Here is a 22,744-nt window from a genome sequence, read left to right on the forward strand (position 1 = left end):
ATCCTTTTACACAAAATTTCACAAATTCCTCCAAACTACAAGAGTAAATCATCAGTGCTTCTCAAGTACTCAAGGTTGCTCTTGATAATTATCTAGTGACACTCACTGGGAAATGATTGGTAATGACTTCTCATATTCTCAATATGATAAGTCCCGACGAGAGCAACTTTTAGCATATTTAATAGATCCTGCAGCGGAAGCAAAAAGATCATATTAATTTGTTGATCAACAACTTGAACGAGTCAAGAATCTTATCACATAAGTCTCTTGACTAAGATGCTAGTATCCATAGAGATCTATCTCATTAGATCCAAATATTTAATATGCGCCATGCTACTCTCAAGTATTCACCCGAGAATATTTCTAGTCATTAATATGTCAAACACATATTTTAGACTAAGAAATATCACCTTAGCTACATTTCTAGTCAATAATATGTCAAGCACATATTTTAGACTAAGAAACTCACTTTAGCTCCCACTAAACTCCATGTATCATCATGTTATCTCGACACTCGAGTAATACCGTTTTGATAGACTACATGATTGAACCCAAGGTTCCAACTCTTTGACGTATATAGATCACAAAAGGGATCTTCCAAGCATGCTAGGCTTCTTAGCATTGACAACATCAACAAAACTTCTCCCTTCATAAGATACATTCAAGGAGAAAGTTTCGTTATCCTTTTGCCTAAACTCATCCTCATGAGAGGCTATATTGCTAAGACCATACGAATTGATAAAGGCATTTGGGTTGTCACAAACTCTTTATAACAAGCCCAAATTTTAAACATCTTATGTAACCTTTACGACAAGATCAAGGTAACCAACCAAAGTATTCACCTTAAATCAAGTCTCGAAAACATCTCGTGTTTCCTTCCTTATCGCATCGTGTGCAAGGAGATCAATTCGAATTGCATGGTGACACGCCATCACATAGAGTTCATACTATAGAAAAGCCTTTGATGAGGGTTTAAGATTCGTCACTTTTGAAAAGTAACGCAATATTATCGCAAAATTATCTCCTTATAACCACTGAGCCACAATAAAGAACGTCTTCTTGCATTGTACTCACCACTGAGCCTCAATAAAGAACATCTTCTTGCATTGTACTCAGTTTGTGGGTCTTGGACTTCCGTAAGTTCAAAATTTCTCCCACTCTGTCTTCCAGAAAATGAAAATCTTTCGGGAAAGACAAAGATTACGAGCCACAAACTCTTTGTTCTCGTTTTGGAGGAGTAAAAACCAAGTGGTTCAATTTTGGATAATCCTCACAAATACATAAATTGGTTCTGAACATAAACATTTATGGTCCCAAATGTATAAAAAGACAAGTTAGGGACCCTTCCTATCCATATCTCATATGGAGTCATTTAGGCTATTATAGTCGGGTTTTAAACTTTTAGTGAGAAAATAGCTTACAAAAATTGCGAAAAACCTCAAACTATATCTCATAAAGTTCGGTTTATATACTTGACTACACCATACTCTATGGTGTACCAAGGAGAAGGTATTATGTGAACTGGTTCACAATCTTCTTAGTGATTATCAAGGTCATTACTTGATATTACCCATTTGATCTTCAAAGTCATTCTTTTGAAACTTCCGATCAACATCTTGATCTTGACGTGCTTTTGGTTTACTACTTCATTTTGAAAATATTTCACGTTTCAAAAATCACTTTTATGTCTTATTAAATAGATATGAGGTTTTCATATCTACTTAACATTACGGTAAAAGTAACGAAGTATATATATATAACCAACTATCGGCCTTACACATCCGTATGTATATGGTCAATCACCTCACTATTGTGTTTCTTTTCTGCAAAAGAAAAACATAATACATGCACACATACCATAAGAGTCACAATCAAATGGTTGTTCAATGTGCTTTTCGTTTACTCGTTTAAAACGAATTTACTTGAGGTTTGATCAATTGGGTTCACCAGATTAGAGACTTTAAAGTCTACAAGATAGTATAACATTTAGTTTTCGTGAAGAATGTAAAATTCCTCTAACTTAAGTGGTCTAAACCAACCACCAAGTTATCATAGGAGTAGGTACAACATTTTGTTTTAAATCACATGAGTGATGCCTTCTATGTATAAACATAGATAATTACATTCTTTTAAAACCAAATTTAGGTACATTTGTCCTTCTCGAAATCATTGCTACTCTAGCACCATTTCGATACAAAAATGTCCTATGCTAGACTTCTTACGTTTTATCAATTCATGTAAAATTTTTTACAAAGAAATGACCCGTACTTGGTATCTCATACCAAGATAGTGGAACTAGCATATCCATTGAGTAGATGTCTCTTTCAACTTTTGTTCTATCGCATACATCTAGGGTTGATTCTTCTTAACTCCCACTCACTTTTACATTCCTCTTTGCTTCAATCAAGCAAAAATGAATCTCATGAAGACCTCTCTTCATGTCATTCATGATATTTTATACACTTAGTAAGAGTGAATTACTATAAAGTGAGTGCAACATGTGGCAAAATCTCAATTTCTTGCGAAATTTGACTACCTAACCGTTCAATTGTTATCATATGCCTAAACTTTTTAGCGCATAAACAATCGATTTGGCCTTTCTAGAAGTGATCCATTTGACGGTATCATATTGGAGTATTATAAGTGTTTTTGAAAACTCTTTTCGCAAACTTTTGAATTACACTTGAGTAATTAAAACTAATATGTCATCATCATGACGGAGGTGTCACTTCCGAAATCAAGACTCTCTTGATAAAATGTGACTTCCTTTTAAACTCGTAATATGAGTTTGCAACATGAAACCCCTTTTTAATATGTATGGTCGTTAATTAAGTTGTATAATAACCGCAAAAATCATTGTAAGCTTATGTAGGAGAATTAGTAAATCATGTTACCAATCATTGCTACCGAATTCCTTCAAAGAAACCGCTTCCTATGAAAGAACGAAACGAGTATAATAATAAATAGAGGATGAAAGGAGGATGAAGTGCGCGATGTCATAGTAAATTCATTAATGAAAAAGAACGAAAAATAAGAAAAATTAACATTCAATGTTTTAAAAATACTTGTGAAAAACATGTTCAACAAGTTTTAACATTTATATAATGATCTCCCACTAAATTATATAAATGATTCCAAGACCCAAATATTAAACAAAAATGAGCATCGCTTGGGCAAAACATCCCATAATTGTGTAAATTCGGTAAGTCACGTTGACTAATTCTACCTCTAGAACTCATGGTCGACGAATTTCCTTAAATCCATCTACTAGCCCCGGAACACAAGACCGTTTTATATCCCGTTGAGTCCAACCAATTTTGGCGTGTGATAACCGCTTACCACCCTACTTACTCAAGGTAAAAAGAGAACACCCCGCTTGGGCGAGCGTGACTCTAATGAACAAGAGATTCATAGGTGTTACTAATTGGTAAGGCTAATCTCAATTTTAGTTATGTGAGAGATCTTGTCAATTTAGTCATAAATTCCTTATAAGTGAACGAAGTCAGTGAATGTAAATGACGTGAATTGACAACCGCGAAGATAAAATGTATGTGAATGGCGATTTGGGCATGCGCGAAAATAAAAACAAGCAAACAAGTAAGCATATGAATAAATCCTAGTATGACCACCTAGTTAATAAAAATTAGTCTATTACATTTCGGAAACCAACTCCTTGGTCCCTTGCCTCTTCATTCCATAAGTGGCTCCTTCTTGTGGGATTTGGAACACCTTCCAAAAATAGACTAAAATCTCGATGTAATCCGTCTTTTGAAACGCCGGTAAGAATAACTATTACAATTGAATTACATAGCTATTCCTATTATATATTAATTAATAAAATAAATAAAACTATTAATTAATTACAAACCGACGATACGAGATCGTATTTAATTACAAACAAATCGCTATTCCCATTCATTTCGGGTAATAACGATTAATGTAAACTAGGCCATACTAGGTACAACAAGATAAATACTTTAAATAAATGACAATAATTCATTCAACTTAAATAAATATGCTTAAAATTCTGTAAAATGATGCCAAAATCGCCCTATCTATCAATCGTTGGTATCCATCTCGGTTTTTGTGGATTTAATCGATTTTTAACATGTAAAAATCAATAATCAACTCTTAAATCTCATTTAAGTCCAAACTAATTTTCCAAACTGTTTTGGACCTCAAAATTAATCCTCACTAATTTTATGATGAAAAATTAGTTTGATTTGGTGATATTTTGCTAATTTAATCGGTAAAATCATAATATTTAAGTAAAAATCCAAAATAATTGAAAAATTACCCAAAAAATTGAAACAAAAATTTTGAGTATTCTGGAACACTCCAAAGAACACCAAAATGTCAGAAAAATGGCCCCAAAAATCCGGATAAAATTTATGAAGAAAAAGATCGATATTTATCGGTTTTTAACCACTAAAACCAATAAACATCAAAACAAGGTGAAAATATATTTTAAAATTCACTCTTAACATTTAAATAATATTTTCAAATGTACATAAATTTATCAAGGGCAGAAACAATTGTTTCAAAATTATGATTAATTTGTTTCACTTTTATTGACTTTTATCTCATAAAATCAATAAACATGCAAAAAAAAATTCAAACCAACCTTCAACCTTTTGCATAGAATAAGTAGAAAACATGCATGAAATACCATAAAAATTTCATGGCCCGAATCAACTTTTAACTATTTTTAGTCAATTTTTAACTAAAATACGGCATTTTGACTCGGTTTTCTAACAAAAATCATTAAAAATAGCAAAATAACTTCATAAATCACCAAAATTTACCACAAATATTTTGAGATCAGTAGGTATGCATGCCCCAAAAATTTCGTGCTAAAACCTCATAATTAAATTATCTCATAATTTATCATTTTAGTGATCTATGTAACATGCATGCAAATATAAAAGCATAAAAATGAAAGTTAAGGAAAAACAATTTCCTTACATTGATTTTATGGTAATATGGGCATAAACTAGATCACCTACCTAGTTTGTTCTTGAGCTAAAAAGAAATGGATGATGCTCCTAGAAAAACCTTCAACAAGAAAGTCTCCTTCAAGTTGCACCCAAGAACTACACCCAAATAATTTTACAAGTATTAACTAGATACTAGTAAAATTAAACCCTTGATAATATGTTAATAATACTAACACTCTTAGTATTTATTTTGTTTTACTAACAACTTAGTAAAATGATGCTTATTGTTTTTAGAGAGATGTACCAACTATGTTCATATGCAAAATGCACAAGTGAAGTAGTGAAAAAATGAGCAAACATTTGGAGTGTATAAGGAGGAAAACCGGGTGGGAGGGGTAGAGTGTAGGAGTGGACTTGTTTTAATTTTTGTCTAAAAACATTATGACATGCACAATGATCATATGACAAAAGATAACTTATGGAAGAATATAAAGTAAGGTGAAATGATTATGTTCATCCACTAACTTCATTTACACGGTCCATTTGCCCATTTACGGGTCCATGTCGGTTCTTATATTTGTCGCACAAATACGTGTAATTTTATTTTAAACATCGTTTCATGTTTAAATACTTCCATAATTAATTTCGTCCAAATCACTCCGTAAATATACGTGTACCGCTACACATATTATTTACGTACTAATATTAATCACATTAATCAATTAGTACAATTTTAGTGAATTAACAATTAATTAACTAAAACCCGTCTCCCAAAATTTATTATTCAATTATCGCATAATTAAATAATAAGCTGCTTAGTGCCTCGAGTTCGCAACTCGAAATCTCTCTAAAAATAATCGACTAACCTTTTAGTCTATAAATCAAGGGACTAAATAAATTGTATCTCATACAATTAATTAGTTGTCAATTGGGGTTCGTTCCTTTAGATGTGACCGAAAGGGGTCAGTTGATCACCGCCGTCTCACGACAATAACGTCAAACTCTAGTCAGCCAACCGTTATCGATTTACGTTAATCAACTGACGAGGATCAAATAATTAAATATCTGATGATATTCCTTTAATGAGATTTATTATGTAAACGCACTATTGTGGAGGACACCAACTCCAACAGTATGGATATGGATATGGAAAAAAATTCATTTTTCACCCGATTACGTAAAAGTGTTGTTGAGAATTCATTTTTTGTAAAATGTTAGGCCAAACATGCCCTTAAGCTTTTAAAGAAGTAAGTGATTTGTCTTGGTCTTGGAATCGATAAGGTCTACCCTTAACCTAAACTTTTATGTAAAACAAATAATAATAATAATAATAATAATAATAATAATAATAATAATAATAAAATAATAATAATTAAAATAGTAGGTTTGGTGTGGTGATTGTTCACTTTATCTCTTAACCATGAGATTAGGGGTTTGATCTCTAACTATGCGAATGAAGCATGGTTTACACCAACAAAATAAAAATGATTTTTTTTTAAATAATGTTTAAAAATAAAATACTTATCGATTTGGGTCGCAAAGAAACTTATTTATCAAAACGGTATCCACTTCAGATTGGGAAACCTCAAACATAACCCTATCCCACGCCTTAATGACTAGTTTTCCCTAACCTCCGAACTCAGCTATCTTCCTCTCACTTTACACACTGTTACGTTTATCTCAACTCACCCCTTCCAACCCCACTAACCACCACTATATCCGTGACCACCGCACAACCAAGACAATGCCACTAAACGTCATCCGATCATCATGACGTCAATGACCACTACCCGTTAACCCTTCGTAGAAACATCCCATATCCCCATAAAACCGACAATGAAGAATTATCCCTACTTGTTTTTCTATCGACAACGGCGAAGTGCACCGGCAAAAAGGACAAGGTCATCATCCCACAAGTTTAGGAAAGACCTTTCATTCTAGCGACCTAGCGAACCAATTATTCATGGGGAAATTAAATCATCAACTTCCGCTCAAGTGGTATCTGAATCACATCTCGAGGTAACCTCCTCTACATTGTCGGACTTAACGAGTATGGGGTGTCGTTGTTGTCGACGCTGCCCTTCTCTACTCCATAATCCTCTCTCTAAACATCGCCCTCCCAGCAAGGATGATGTCGAGAGAAGAGAAGAGGTTGTCGAAGAACGAGGGTGTTGAAGGCAACAGTAGATGCGGTGGAGGAAATGAGTGTAATACTACGGTTTTATGGGTCTTAGGGTACTCTATCGAGTGGGGCTTACTCTGTCGAGTAAGTATGGTTTTACGCAAAGTAGTAGTCTGTCTGATGGGTACTCGATCGAGTAAGCTTGGCACTCGATCGAGTAAGGGTCACTCGATCGAGTAAGTGACTTACTCGATCGAGTAAGTCGGTTGATGGGTGATTTTCGACGGGTTTGTTAATAATGCGGATTGGTATATAAGACTTCCGTCACTTTTTCCTAAAACACTTTTTCAACCTAAAAACATTCAAGAGACGATTAAGAGTTACGTTCATTCATCCTCGCCGCATTATTAGCAAATCCCGGAGCTAGGAGTGTCGGATTTCGTCGTTCTTTACATCTTTGTGAACCTTGAGTCGAGGGTAAGCTTTACATATAATTTTTATATTGTTTTGTTAAAATTGGTAAAACCCTAATTGGGTGATTTGGGGGTTTTGGTGGTTTAGGTGATTATGGTCGTGATTGTATGTATGTATGTATAGGAGGAGGATTCGTTGAGGAGAGATTCTGAGTTAGCTGCTTGATCGTCTATTATCGGTGTTTGCATTCCAGGTAGGGTTTCCCTACTCAGTATTAGTTACATGATTGTGTGGTGATTGTTGTTGTGGCTATTGGTTACGTATAATGTTGGTTGATCTGGTTGGTTGTGGATTTTCTACTGTTGATTGGTTTGTATATGTCTGTGATCTTCGGGGTGCATACCTGGCTGAGTGGAGTTACTTGCGGGAGTGGCTTCACGCCCTTGATTTGCCTTCTGTGGAACCCGCCACATGAGGGATGTGCACATTAATGAACATGGGTTTATCGCTCGATGGAGATGAGCGGGGCTTAGGTGGGAATGGCTGCGGTCCCCCATTGGCGGCGAGGAGTACCTGTTGCGATGGGTACTCTGGTAGGGCTACACACTTTAGTGTGTAGTCAGTTATGTGGAGATTGGAGATGGAGACTGGGGTTGTGTTGAGCTGTTTGAATGGTTTGAGTACTTGTTTCATTGTAGCATTGTTTTATGTAATTAGTACTGACCCCGTTAATTGTTTTAAAAAACTGTGGTGATCCATTCGGGGATGGTGAGTAGTTGTTGAACAGGTATGAGAAGATACGCTTGGGTTAGCTGGGATGAGTCACCATGATGCAGTCTTAGAGTCTCCCGCTGTTTTGATTTAGTTGTTTAGTACTTTTGGAATTTGAGAATGTTGTATTGCACCTTTATCAGTTTTGGCTTTTGGACATGTAACCACTTTAAATTATATTGCTTTTTTTAAATATGTTTCTTCATTGTCATTTGATTATCATTGCCTCGGGGAACCGAGATGGTGGCGTTCTCATACCTTAATTGGTCCTGGTAAGGCACTTGGAGTATGAGGGTGTCACAAAGTGGTATCAGAGCGACGATCCTGAAACCTGTAACCAATGAACCTAATGAACGTAGGGAGTCAAACTAAAATGAACCCGGGGTAGAAGTTGTAGGAGCTAATGCAAAGGCTTGGGAGACGTCCTAAAGTCACGAACTCGCCCTACAATTTTGAACCCGTCACATGGGGTACGTGTCGGGATCGTTATGTGTTATTCTTGTGCTTTGCATATCTATGTAGTATGTGGTGTGAATTGGTGGATGTATGCATGTGGAGGATAGGAGATATGAATTGAAGGATGATAATGACATGAATCGTATGTGGATTGATTGAAAGCATGATGTTTGATTTATAATGTGGCATGTTAGATTTATGAAAAGTGTTTTGTTGAAATATATAAATTGATGCGTAAGTACATATGTTGTTGTTGTCGTTTTGCGAAGAGTATAGAAAGTTGGGAGTGTGAGTTGAACATGCGGGTAGTGTATACGAGTCAGCATGACTCGATCAAGTGGGGGGCACTCGATCGAGTAGGTGAGAGGCTCGATCGAGTGGGTATGACTCGATCGAGTTGGTAGTTTTTCGTTTTCTGGGCAGAAGTAAGTTTTTGGGCGCTCGATCGAGTAGGTGGTGGCACTCGATCGAGTAGGGTCGGCTCGATCGAGCGGGTAGTCAGCTCGATCGAGTATGTTTTGGGAGCTTTCTGGTCTGGTTCTGGAGTCGAGACACTCGATCGAGTTGAGGGGGCAACTCGATCGAGTGACCTCAACTCGATCGAGTGGGTTTAAGGGGCTCGATCGAGTGGGTTCTATACAGGTCGTATTTGTGTTTGAGATGTGGGATGTGTGTGTTTATGTTTACCTTTCTCTTATATAGTTACAAGATGCCGCCAAAGAGAACCGCGTTGTATGCTAGAGCTGAGAGTATGACCGTTGATGACATAGTGAAGATGTTGGAGCACCAGGATGCTCTCACAGAGGCTTTGAAAAGGGTGGGAAAGGATAGAGATGTTGATCCTTCTAAGATTAGCATTCACATATCGAGGTTCAACCCTAAGTAGTATAAGAGGACAGAGGCGCCAATATTACTGGATAATTGGCACAGAGAGATGGAGAATATACTCAATCTGGTACATTGCCCAGATGAGCTTCGAGTGGAGCAGGCTGCGTTCTACTTGAGGGAGGCAGCTGGTGAGTGGTGGGATAAGGTTAAGGTGAGTGATTTAGATATATATCAGAAACAGGGGTTACCTGCGATACCTTGGGATGAGTTTAAGAAAGCGATGAGGCGTGAGTTTGTGCCTGAACATGTGCGTAGTAAGCTGAGGGAAGAGTTTGATGATTTTAAGATGACCTCTGATATGACCGTTGCTGAGTACTACCACAAGTTTAATAAGAAGTTTAGGTATGCTGAGGACATGGGGCTGAGCCAAGAGAACTTGGCATTGAGGTTTGAGAAGGGGTTGACCCCCAAGATTATGGAGAAGTTACCGGTGGGAGCTCTTACGGATGTGAAGGAGGTCTATGAGCGTGTTGGGAGGACTGAGAGATTAGTTGAGATGACCAAGGAGAGAGGCTCTGAGAAGAGGAAAACTGAGAGTGAGGGAGGTGGTCAATCCTGTTACAAAAAGGGTGGCCATAACCAGGTAAGGGCATATTCATCAGGTTTGGGGTTTAGTGCTGGGGCTTCCTTTGGGCGTGGTCGTGGGAGTGGTAGTAGCAGTTGGGGTATGACTTGTTTTAACTGTGGCGGTATGGGCCACAAGAGGCATGAGTGCACCAGTGCTATGAGTGGGGGTTTCCAGAGACCGTCACAGGGGAGTTTTTCTCAGGGTCTTTCGCAGAGCTATGCTAGTAACAGGCCGACTGGGTTGTGGAACAACAGGGGTGGTCAGAGTAACAACAACAATGGGGCTAACCGCAATGGCGGTAATTCATACCCGAGACCGGCAACGAACAACAACAACAACAACAACAACAACCAGGGGTCAGCTGTTAAGCCATCTACCTCAGCTAGTACTGTCTAGGGAGGTGGACAGAAGACCAGTGGTAAGCTGTTTATGATGGCGAAGAAAGCAGCTGAGGATGATGCTCATGTTATCACCGGTACATTTCTTGTTAATGGAGTTCTTACCTTTGTTTTGTTTGATTCGGGAGCGTCACAGTCGTTTGTATCGTCGAGTCATGCTAAACGGTTGGGTTTGAGTGAGTATGAGTCTGTAAGAGAGGAAGTTTTTATACCTTCGAGTGAGTCTGTATCTTGTGGGTGGTTGTATAGAAGTGTGTCTATGATAGTTGGGCAGGTTGACCTACCGGTGGACTTGTTAGAGTTTCCTTTGGAGGGTTTTGAGATGATAGTTGGTATGGACTGGTTGGTTAAGTATAAGGCTAATATAAATTGTCATCAAAAGAGAGTTTCTTTGAGAGGTCCTAAGGGGATTGGTGTGTCTTATCGGGGGTTTGTTGTCAAACCCAAAGTCAAGTTGATTGCGACAGTGACCTTGAAGTCCTACCTGAGGAAGGGATGATAGTTGATCTTATGCCATGTGAGAGATTATAGAGTGGAGAGTCCGTCAGTTGAGCAGATACCAATGGTGGGAGAGTTTCCAGATGTCTTTCCAGATGAGATTCAGGGGTTGCCACCGAAGAGAGAGATAGATTTCAGTGTTGAGCTAAAACCGGGGACGTGCCAATCTTTAAGGCACCGTACTGTATGGGTCCTAAGGAGTTGGAGGAGCTAAGGAAGCAGCTGGATGATCTGATTAAGAAGGGATACATTAGACCTAAGTGTATCACCGTGGGGAGCACCAGTTTTGTTTGTGAAGAAGAAAGATGGAAGCTTGAGGTTGTGCATTGATTCTAGGGAGCTGAACAGAGTGACAGTAAAGAACAAGTATCCTTTGCCAAGGATAGATGATCTGTTTGATCAGTTGAGCGGTGCAGCAGTCTTTTCCAAGATTGATTTGAGGTCAGGTTACCATCAGGTGAAGATTAGAGAGGAGGACATAACAAAGACAGATTTTACATCAAGGTATGGCCATTATGAGTATGTTGTGATGCCGTTTGGGTTATCTAATGTACCTGCCGTGTTTATGGATTTGATGAACCGGGTCTTCAGTCAGTTCTTGGATCGGTTTATGGTGGTCTTTATAGATGATATCTTAGTCTTTTCTAAGACTAAAGAGGCGCATTTGAGGATAGTGTTGTAGACTTTGCGAGAACATCAGCTGTATGCAAAGTTGTCTAAGTGTGAGTTCTGGTTAGAGGAGGTTGCCTTTCTAGGGCATGTGATTTCAAAGAAAGGGGTAGCTGTGGATCCTGCAAAGATTGAGGCAGTTACTAAGTGGGAAGCACCAAAGAATGTGGCAGAGATCAGAAGTTTCTTGGGTTTGGCAGGGTACTATCGATGATTAGTGAAAGATTTCTCCAAGATAGCTAGACCTATGACAGCTTTGATGAGGAAAGAAAACAGTTTCGTTGGGATGAAAGTTGTGAGACGGCGTTCTAGACCTTAAAGGAGCGTTTGACCACAGCTCCAATCTTAGCATTACCTTAAGGGAGTGAGAACTTTGAGGTGTATACAGATGCTTCAAATAACGGGTTGGGTTGTGTGTTGATGCAAAATGAGAAAGTGATTGCCTATGCTTTTAGGCAATTGAAGCCTTATGAGGAGAACTAACCTACACATGATCTGGAGTTGGGTGCAGTTGTGTTTGCTCTCAAGATTTGGAGGCACTATCTTTTTGGGGCGACCTTTAAGGTGTTTTCAGATCACAAGAGTCTCAAGTACATCTTCACTCAAAAGGAGTTGAACATGAGACAAAGGAGGTGGATGGAGCTGATTGGTGATTATGACATGGATATCATTTACCATGAAGGGAAAGCTAATGTGGTTGCTGATACCCTGAGCAGGAAGAGTGTGCATTCTCTATGCACAACTATGTCTTTGATGAGGCTAAGAGATGAGGTGGGGAAGATGGGGATACATATGATCCAGAGAGGGGATGCTAGAGGGGATTCGACAGTGGAACCGGACCTTTATGATGATATTCGCAGGAAACAGGCTTTGGATCCCAAGATTGAGGAGTGGAGAGCTGGAGTAGAGAAAGGGACAGTGTCTAGATTCTCTATTCATACAGATGGTAGTGTGAGATTTGATGGGAGATGGTGTGTTCCTAGTGATGAGGAGTTGAAAAAGGTAATCATGACAGAGGCTCATTGCACGCCATACTTGGTACATCCAGGCGGTGATAAGCTATATAAAGATTTGAAGAAGACCTTCTGGTGGCCGGGGATGAAGAAGGAAACAGTTGAGTTCGTGGCTCGTTGCTTGACATGTCAGAGAGTGAAAGGGGAGCAGCGATGACCACAAGATAAGATTCAGTCTCTTGAGGTACCTGAGTGGAAGTGGGAGTCCATTTCTATGGATTTTATAGTTGGTTTGCCGAAAAGTCAGCAGGGTAATAACATGATATGGGTTATAGTAGACCGACTGACGAAATCAGCTCACTTTGTGCCGATGAAAGATAATTGGACCAAGATACAGTTAGCTTTGGCTTATATGAAGCATGTGGTTCGTTTGCATGGGGTGCCTAAGGATATAGTGTCCGATAGAGATACGAGGTTCATATCACGGTTTTGGAAAGAGTTGCAGGAGATGACGGGGACTACCTTAAAGATGAGTATTGCATTTTATCCTGCGACAGATGGCCAGACGGAGAGGACCATCAAGACTTTAGAGGACATGTTGCGAGCTTGTGTTATGGATTTTGGTGGTAGCTGGGAGCAGAGGTTGGATTTGATTGAGTTTTCTTACAACAACAGCTATCACACTAATATTGGCATGGTACCATTTGAGGCTTTATATGGGAGGAGATGTAGGAGTCCGATATGTTGGTATGATAGTGCTGAGGCAGTTGTTTTGGGACCACAGATGGTACAGGAGATGGTTGAACAGGTTAAGCTGATTAGGCAAAGAATGAAAGCGGCCCAGGATCGACAAAAGAGTTATACAGATCTACATCATCGGCACATAGAGTTTTAGGTTAGGGACAAGGTTCTCTTGAAAGTGTCTCCTATGCGTGGGGTCATGAGATTTGGGAATAAAGGTAAGCTGAGCCAGAAGTTTATAGGACCATATGAGATCTTGGATCATGTGGGTGAGGTTGTTTATCAGTTAGCTTTACCGTCTGCCTTGGATAGAGTGCATAATGTGTTTCATGTATCTCAGCTGCGGAAGTATGTTAGTGATCCATCACATGTGTTAGAGGTAGAGAACATCGAGCTGGATGAGTCTTTGTCTTATCTTGAGGTGCCTAAACAGATTCTTGATCGAAAGGTTAGGAAGACTAGACATGGTGAAACATTGTTACTTAAGGTTCTATGGTCTAACCATGAGGTTGAGGAGGCTACATGGGAGGCGGAAGAGACTATGAGGGAGCAATACCCGTCTCTGTTTGATCAGGTATGTGTGGTTACAGGGACGTAACCTTGTTTCTTTTAGGGGGGTAGGAGATGGTCGCATAGAGTTTTTGCATGTTTTATGTGGGTTTTGGTATAGTTAGTAGTTGTTTTGGGAGGTGTGTTTTCGAGTTTGTGTCTTGTTTTGTTTATGTTGTTGTGTCGGGTTGGTGTTAGTGTGTTTTTGTTTTGTTGTTGTTTGAACTTCGGGGACGAAGTTCTTTTTAAGGAGGGAAGACTGTAATACTACGGTTTTATGGGTCTTAGGGTACTCTATCGAGTGGGGCTTACTCTGTCGAGTAAGTATGGTTTTACGCAAAGCAGTAATTTGTCTGATGGGTACTCGATCGAGTAAGCTTGGCACTCGATCGAGTAAGGGTCACTCGATCGAGTAAGTGACTTACTCGATCGAGTAAGTCGATTGACGGGTGATTTTCGACGGGTTTGTTAATAATGCGGATTGGTATATAAGACTTCCGTCACTTTTTCCTAAAACACTTTTTCAACCTAAAAACTTTCAAGAGACGATTAAGAGTTACGTTCATTCATCCTCGCCGCATTATTAGCAAATCCCGGAGCTAGGAGTGTCGGATTTCGTCGTTCTTTACATCTTTGTGATCCTTGAGTCGAGGGTAAGCTTTACATATAATTTTTATATTGTTTTGTTAAAATTGGTAAAACCCTAATTGGGTGATTTGGGGGGTTTTGGTGGTTTATGTGATTATGGTCGTGATTGTATGTATATATGTATAGGAGGTGGATTCGTTGAGAAGAGATTCTGAGTTAGCTGCTTGATCGTCTATTATCGGTGTTTGCATTTAAGGTAGGGTTTCCCTACTCAGTATTAGTTACATGATTGTGTGGTGATTGTTGTTGTGGCTATTGGTTACGTATAATGTTGGTTGATCTGGTTGGTTGGGGATTTTCTACTGTTGATTGGTTTGTATCTGTCTGTGATCTTCGGGGTGCATCCCTGGCTGAGTGGAGTCACTTGCGGGAGTGGCTTCACGCCCTTGATTCGCCTTCTGTGGAACCCGCCACAGGAGGGATGTGCACATTAATGAACATGGGTTTATCGCTCGATGGAGATGAGCGGGGCTTAGGTGGGAACGGTTGCGGTCCCCCACTGGCGGCGAGGAGTACCTGTTGCGATGGGTACTCTGGCAGGGCTACACACTTTAGTGTGTAGTCAGTTATATGGAGATTGGAGATGGAGACTGGGGTTGTGTTGAGCTGTTTGAACTGTTTGAGTACTTGTTTCATTGTGGCATTGTTTTGTGTAATTAGTACTGACCCCATTAACTGTTTTGAAAACTGTGGTGATCCATTCGGGGATGGTGAGCAGTTGTTAAACAGGGATGATAAGATACGCTTGGGTTAGCTGGGATGAGTTACCACGATGCAGTATTAGAGTCTTCCGCTATTTTGATTTAGTTGTTTAGTACTTTTGGAATTTGAGAACGTTGTATTGCACCTTTATCAGTTTTGGCTTTGGACATGTAACCACTTTAAATTATATTGCTTTTTTTTAAATATGTTTCTTCATTGTCATTTGATTATCATTGCCTCGGGGAACCGAGATGGTGGCGTTCTCATACCTTAAGTGGTCCTGGTAAGGCACTTGGAGTATGGGGGTGTCACAACGAGACCGAAGCCTAAGGGGAGGCCGACGGATCAAATGTTGAGGCATTTCATAGAGACTGAAGGTCTACTTGACCCACTTCTTTCTGAAACTTTCGTCTGTAGCGAAAAGTCTTCTCTTACTCGGGGTCTATTGGAAGAATATCGGACCTAGTTGACCTGGGCATACACGAAACTAAGAAAAAAAGTGTGAGAACTGTCTCAAGGAACTGGGTTCCCTGAGATAAAAAGGCAAAATAAACAAAAACAAACAAGAAAATTGTTGCCTCCCTGGCAACGGCGCCAAATTTAATATGGCTAAAGTCGTATCACCTAATCAAAGTAAATGTATCTCAGTACTAAAAAAATAGCTAGTGGTAAGACAGGTATCGAATCCACAGGGAGGCGGTAATATTCAGTTTGTTAATATTTAAAGTGTCTTAAAGGTAACAATTTTATGGGGGTTTTGTTTGTTTGTTTTCTAACAACTAAGGGAAAGTGAATTAAGAGATGATTAACAATAATATTAAAGAGTCTAGGATTCCGGTTCACTAAGTCAATTATATGGGGTGAATCTTAATCAATTGTTAAGTCCATCAAACTATCTAAGGTCACAAGATTGATTAATTCTATTATGCCCTTTAGATTAAGTCTAACATGCAATCGCTAATATTAAACACAATCTATCTGATTATCGCAGCCTATATTAGTTCTAACCCTGTCGGTGAAAGCATTAATTCGCTACACTAATTATAGACTCAGGCCTTAAATCATATAATTAGAAGAAGAACAATAATCAAACGATACTTTAAACGATAGTTTAAACGATATTAATAACAATCAATTAATAATCCCTTTTCTAATCAACCTAGATCCCCTTCATCCTAGATGAATAATTTAGCTACTCGTAGTAAATTCATCAACAACAATAAATATGGATGAAAACATAATTGAAGACATGAAATAACAATAATGAATTAAAAGCATAAAACTTGAACAATAAATTATGAAGAATGATTTAGTACCTTAGTAATTAACGTGGAAAGATTAAAGATCCAAAGTATGAAAGCTTAGAGTATTTTCAGCTGTACGAAAGTAATAAAAAGCGTAAAAACATAAACCCCACGAATTTAGAATATATATTACAAACAAAACGTGTTTTAGGAAAATACGGAAATAAGTCTATCAAGGAAGATCCTCGATCGAGCCTCGACATACTCGATCGAGGAGGGTTGCTCGATCGAGCCCTCATGTACTCGATCGAGGAACCAAGTGTCCAGCTTTGATTTCGTCCTTTAACTACTCTTTTCGTCTTCAAGTCTCCTCGTTTCTCGTGCCGTGCCTCATGTATTCCTCTATGCCATAACCACAATGCTCATCTTTACTTGATTCACCTCGTAATGCGTCATTTCTGTATTAAAACATAAAGTAGCGGCAGTATCGATATTTCACTAATAAAGGCATATAAATGATATAATAGGCACAGAAACGGTATCAAAACAACATGAAAGGAGTTATAAAAGTGTATATAAAAGTGATACATCAAAGTCTCCCAAATCAAACCTTTGCTTTGTTGGAATATGTGTCCTCCGACAATAATGCGATCACAACTGTCGATCATGATAATCACATGTTTAAATCTCATTTTAAGAATACATGTGGGATGTAATATTTTACAGTCAACTGGTCCACACATATCGGTAATGATTGGCTGACTAGAGTTTGACATTACTGTCGTGCGACGGTGGTGATCAGTTGATCCCCTTAGGTCATACCTATATGGAAATACTCTTAATTGATTATTTAATTAATCTTATGCCGATACGAGTTAATTAAATTGCTTAAAATTGACGGATGATTTTGTGAGTAAAGTTAACGTGTCTTATTATAATTCGATTAAATTAGATACGGTCTAAGTAATCGATTTGTTTTATTACTTGGATAAAATTATTGTTTACGAAACTATTGAAATTGAAATTGAATGAATAATTTATTATAAATAAAAGACGTTGTAATTTATAATTTGATAAACCGTTTTGGTACAAGTAATTACGAATTACTAGTCGATTTTGTATATGACATATTTTATGAGTATGTTGATTTTTAATATGTTAAAAATACATTACAATTTCACATGTCAAGTAACATGTCACATATGTCACAATTGACAAATGACAAAATAAAATGGACCATCCATTTTATGTTAAATGTGCCGACAATTGGAGGGAGTTTAAGGTGTATATTGTGTTTTTATTTTAAGTGGAAAACACAATGATTAAAACCTTACTTGTAGCCATGCAAACCTAGTTGATCTTGAGAAGAACACAACCTCATGCATTGGCCCCTTTATTCTCCCACCCCACCGGTTTTTAGAAGAAAATATAGAGGGTTTTTCCATCTATCATTCATTCATTACTTTAGAACATATTTTTCTAGTGTTAGAAAATTATCTCATTCTCTCTACAATTTGTGAAAATCTTAGAGAAATAAAACCTCATAAATCTCTCCTCTTGGCCGAAAATATTCAAGAGCAAATAAAAAATATTTTTGTGTCAATTTTATAGTAAGACTTATATTATTACTAGATCATAATAATATTAGTTATTAAGGGATTTCCTTGGGTATATACTTTTGGGAGAGGTTCTATTTTGGACCTTTTGTTCATCCATTATAAGGAAGCTCAAGAACTAACAAGAAGGAGATCTTGTTGGTGCCCTTATATCCGAAATCCCAAAGTATGATAGACGATTTCTTCTCTTATCTTGTTTTAGTTTGCATGCATAAGATCTAGCATTTATTTTATGACTAAATAAATTAATTCATATATGAATATGTAAACTTATGAGATTAATGAATCCAACAAACGGTATCATGAGCTTTAGGTTGTTTGCATGCAAATCGGTTTATGGTTTTTCCGAGTTATAAGATTAACATACAAAACTAATTAATTTGGATTTACGAAGATAAACCTTAAAATAACTTTACATGTTAAAAGTTTCTGGTCCTAAGTGATTTTTAGGACATTTTGGTTTATTTATGGATTTTATTGTTCATTTTATATAATATTGGCATTAAAATGTGATTTTTATGATAAAAATGTCATTTTTGGACGAAAAATAATAGCTAAACTTCGAATTTTTCAGTGATTTTTGGATATGTTTTCACATATATTATCTACTGATGGCCTGTAAATTTTCATGTTAAAATGAGTTGTTTTGCTCGAAATATGAATTTTTAAAGTTACAATCGTATTTAAATGGGTAAATAGGTTAATATGAGTCATATTTCGAATCTGGTAATGAAAATTTAGTATGTTGTCACATGCAATTTTACAAGATGTGTGTAAAATATTTGGCTATAATGAAGTCTTTATGCATGATTTATGAATTTTTGATGAAAAATCACAAAAAAATGACTATAATTAGTAATAATGCTAAAACATACTTCATAACTAAAGGAAAAACGTCACATGTTGCATTTTATCATATATTTCAGATCTAAAAGTGAAAGGTTGATAAAAATAATTTTTCTCATATTTTTTTTATGGTCATAATTGTTAATACCGATAAACCGCAACATTATTTTTCTTGATAAATTTTCGAAATTTTTAACCTAAGTTTTGAAAATTATGAGTGTCATGGTATTTTTCTAGAATGTTCATGAGTTTAAATTTCAAATTTCGAAATTATTTAAAATTTTTATAATTTAATTTGAAGTTTATAGCATAATTTTGTTTTTTTTGGGTCCATTTATGAACAATATTAAGGAATCAAGTTTAATTATTGTCAAAATGTTAGTGGAGACTAATTTTGAGTCCTAAGATGGTTAGGGTAATTAACTTGTACATAAATATGAATTTATGAAATTATTGTGATTTTAATAAGTTAAATCACGCAAATCCGTAAAAACCGATAAATATACGATATTGGCTCTTAAAAGGCGATTTAGCATAAAACTAGCATGTTCATACATATTATAATGCTGCATTTTATTTATGATTGTCATATTTTAATTTTATGTAATTTTTGAATTATGTAATTTTACTTAGTATGGCCTTAGTTTTAATTGGTATTACCCGAAATGTACGGGAATATCGATTCGGTTGTAATTATTGTGATCTCGTATCACCATTTTGTAATTTAATAGATTTATTTTATTTAAATTACAAATGTGTAATAGGAAATTATGTAATTCATTTTGTAATTTAATTATTCCGGAGTTCCTTGAAGACGGTGCCATTCGAGAAGGCGATCCATCAAAGAAAGTGTTGCCTTGAAATGCGTGCCAAGACCGAATTTCAAGGGACCAAAGGAGTTGGTTTCCGAATTTGTAATAGTTTATTAGATTTACTATTTTAGGAAGGCCATACTAGGATTTTATTTTTATGCTTTGCATTTTATTTATATGTTGCATGCATCGCTAAATCGCCATAACTAAACATGCATTTTATATCGAGTTTATCGACCGTGTCAATTACAATTATCGTAGTTCACCGCTTTAGTTCACTTAAAACGTGATAGATAATAAATTGACATGACCTCTCGCTAAAATAAACAATTGAGACTTAGCCTTACCAAACAGTAGAAACCATGAAAACCTATTTCGTGAGGGAGTGCGCTCGGCCACACCGGGGTACAAACCTTGTTACGTAGGGGAAGTGGGTGATAAATGTCTATCCACCGAATTCATGTTGATAAGGGATGAATCGGCTACACCGTGCCCAAGTTGATGTGGATTTGGATCATGGACACATTTATTCGAAATTTGGGTTGAACTCAACAAAAATATTCTCGACCATTGCCGGATGTGTTTTGGGCTAAAGATAAATATTAATGTAATTTTATCAACCAAGAGTTCTAAAAGTAGAATCGATTAAAGAGTTAATCCACCGAGTTATATTGATAAGGGATGAATCGGCTACACCGTGCCCAAGTTAATATGAATTTGGGTCTTGGAATCATTTATCAAGTTGGGTAGAGGTCACTAGATAAATGCAATAAGACTTGTTTAAATTAAAATTTACGAGTTTTATTATTATTATTTTGAAAAACGACAAGTGTTTTATTCCTTATATTTTTGTTTTGTAAACTACTTTTATTTCTCATAACAAATGGCCGCACCAAACACCAACGCCACCACTCTCACTAATGTTTCATGGCTCCGATCCTTGATGGATCGTTGTAAACTTGAAAAGAATGGTTCAAATTTCTCCGATTGGGATGCCCAACTCAAATTACCTGCCCAAGGTGACGACAAGCTTCGTTACCTCATTGAGGCTTCTCCACCCGAACCTAATGCTAGGTCGAGTGCCGCCATTAGGGAAGCATATGAGGCTTACCACAAAGAGTCCGCCGCTATGAAAAATGTGTTGATTTTTGCTATGGAGGCGGATGTCCAAAGGAGAGCCTTTAAAATGGGCACCGCTTATGAAATCTATTCCAAACTTGTGACAATATTCTCACAAGCACCGAGGATCGTCCAATATGAGGCGGCCTCGGCATTCTTTGATCTCGATTTCAAGGAGGGCCAAAAGGTTAGCCCTCACGTGCTCAAATTGTTGGGGCTAGTCGAGACATTGAAACTTCAAAAGGTTAAAATCCCCAAGGAGCTCATTGTTGATAGGATTCTTCACTCCTTATCCAAAGTCAAAGCATATGTACAATTCCGGGTGAATTTCAATATGCAAGACAAGGACGTGTCTCTTGAAGAGTTGCACAAGTTACTTGTGCAAGTCGAAAGAGACATGGGGCTAAATGTTAACCCACCTAAGGATGTGCTTAATATAAGCACTAAGAGCAAGGGGAAGTTCAAGAAGAATGGGAAAAAGGGTAAGAGGCAAGCTTCCATGTCCACCAAGGCTAAGACTTTTGAAGCTAGCACTTCCAAAACCAAGAAGGGTCCTCTTGATAAATGCCATTATTGTAATGGTGTTGGACATTGGAAGAGGAATAAAAAAAAAAAAAAAAAACCCTAGAGAGAAGAGCATGAGCGACGACTGAAAAGAAGACTACGTAGGTTTGAGATTGACTCCCATGCTAATGGCAAGGAAGTCAAATCTGCAACAACAAAGGGAGATGACACTAAGAGGAAGGAGTGTCCCAGGGGCCAAATCCTTGGCCGTAGAAAACTCTGAGCAGGATGAAGTAGAAAACTCGGTTTCGCATGAAACTAGGGCAGGACCAGATGTTGATGAGGAACGTAAGACAAAGGATATAAATGAGATTAATGGAATCCCTGAACTAGTAGTTTAAACGGATGAAGAGGATGAAGAAGAGGAAGAAGATGACATTGAGAATGAGGAGGAGGAGGAAATTGTGCAGGAGACAGTAGAACAGAGTCCTATTGTAAGCGAGGAAGAACCAAAAACAGAGAACGACGATATGTTGCAATTACAATTGGAGGATGTTGAAGAAGAAATTGAATACTGGAGTCAGGCGGTGGTGTGCTTTATTCTGGGAGCAAATCCGCCATGGGAGGTGGTTGAGGGTTTCATAAGGAGGATTTGGACGAAATTTAATATTGACAAAATTTCGTTCATGCCAAATGGTATTTTTTTGGTTAGATTCAAATCAATGGAAATGAAAGAGAAAGTCTTGAGTTCAGGACACTATCTTTTTGACAATAAACCAATGATTGTTAAGGCGTGGACTAGGGACATGGAAATGACAAAGGATGATGTGAAATCAGTCCCTGCCTGGGTTCAAATCCATAAATTACCTCTGAAGTTTTGGGGTAAAGGGTTACCTAAAATAGCTGGTTTGATTGGGAAGTACGTTAAATGTGATGCAGCTACTCAGGATAGAACAAGGTTGGGGTATGCACGGGTTATGGTAGAACTGATGGTGGACCAAGAGCTGCCTGCACAGGTTGCGTTTAAGGATGAAAAAGGCATGGTCATCAGAGTTGATATAGAATATGAGTGGAGCCCTGTTAAATGTAAGAAATGCCAAGGCATGGGGCATGAAATGGAGCATTGTAGAAAAGGAAATCAGGGAGATGAAGGGAAAAAACCCGTTAAACAGGTATGGAGAGTCAAGCAGACTGTTGGGGTACAAAAACCAGTTGCAGTACCACAGGAGGGCAATCTGCCATTGATTAAGACAAGCAATCCAAAGGTAACTGGTTTTGTAACCCCATGA

The 22,744-nt window shown here is 37.6% G+C and overlaps 1 protein-coding gene across 1 annotated transcript; it reads left to right on the top strand.

The window, feature by feature from the left end:
• The first annotated feature begins 21,985 nt into the window (after positions 1 to 21,985).
• On the top strand, positions 21,986 to 22,744 carry LOC141655464 (uncharacterized). Its single transcript, XM_074462544.1, has one exon. The coding sequence runs from the start codon at positions 21,986 to 21,988 to the stop codon at positions 22,742 to 22,744; it is 759 nt and encodes a 252-aa protein (XP_074318645.1).

This window comes from Silene latifolia, chromosome 5 (genome assembly GCF_048544455.1).
Source record: "Silene latifolia isolate original U9 population chromosome 5, ASM4854445v1, whole genome shotgun sequence".
Classification (NCBI taxonomy): Eukaryota; Viridiplantae; Streptophyta; class Magnoliopsida; order Caryophyllales; family Caryophyllaceae; genus Silene; species Silene latifolia.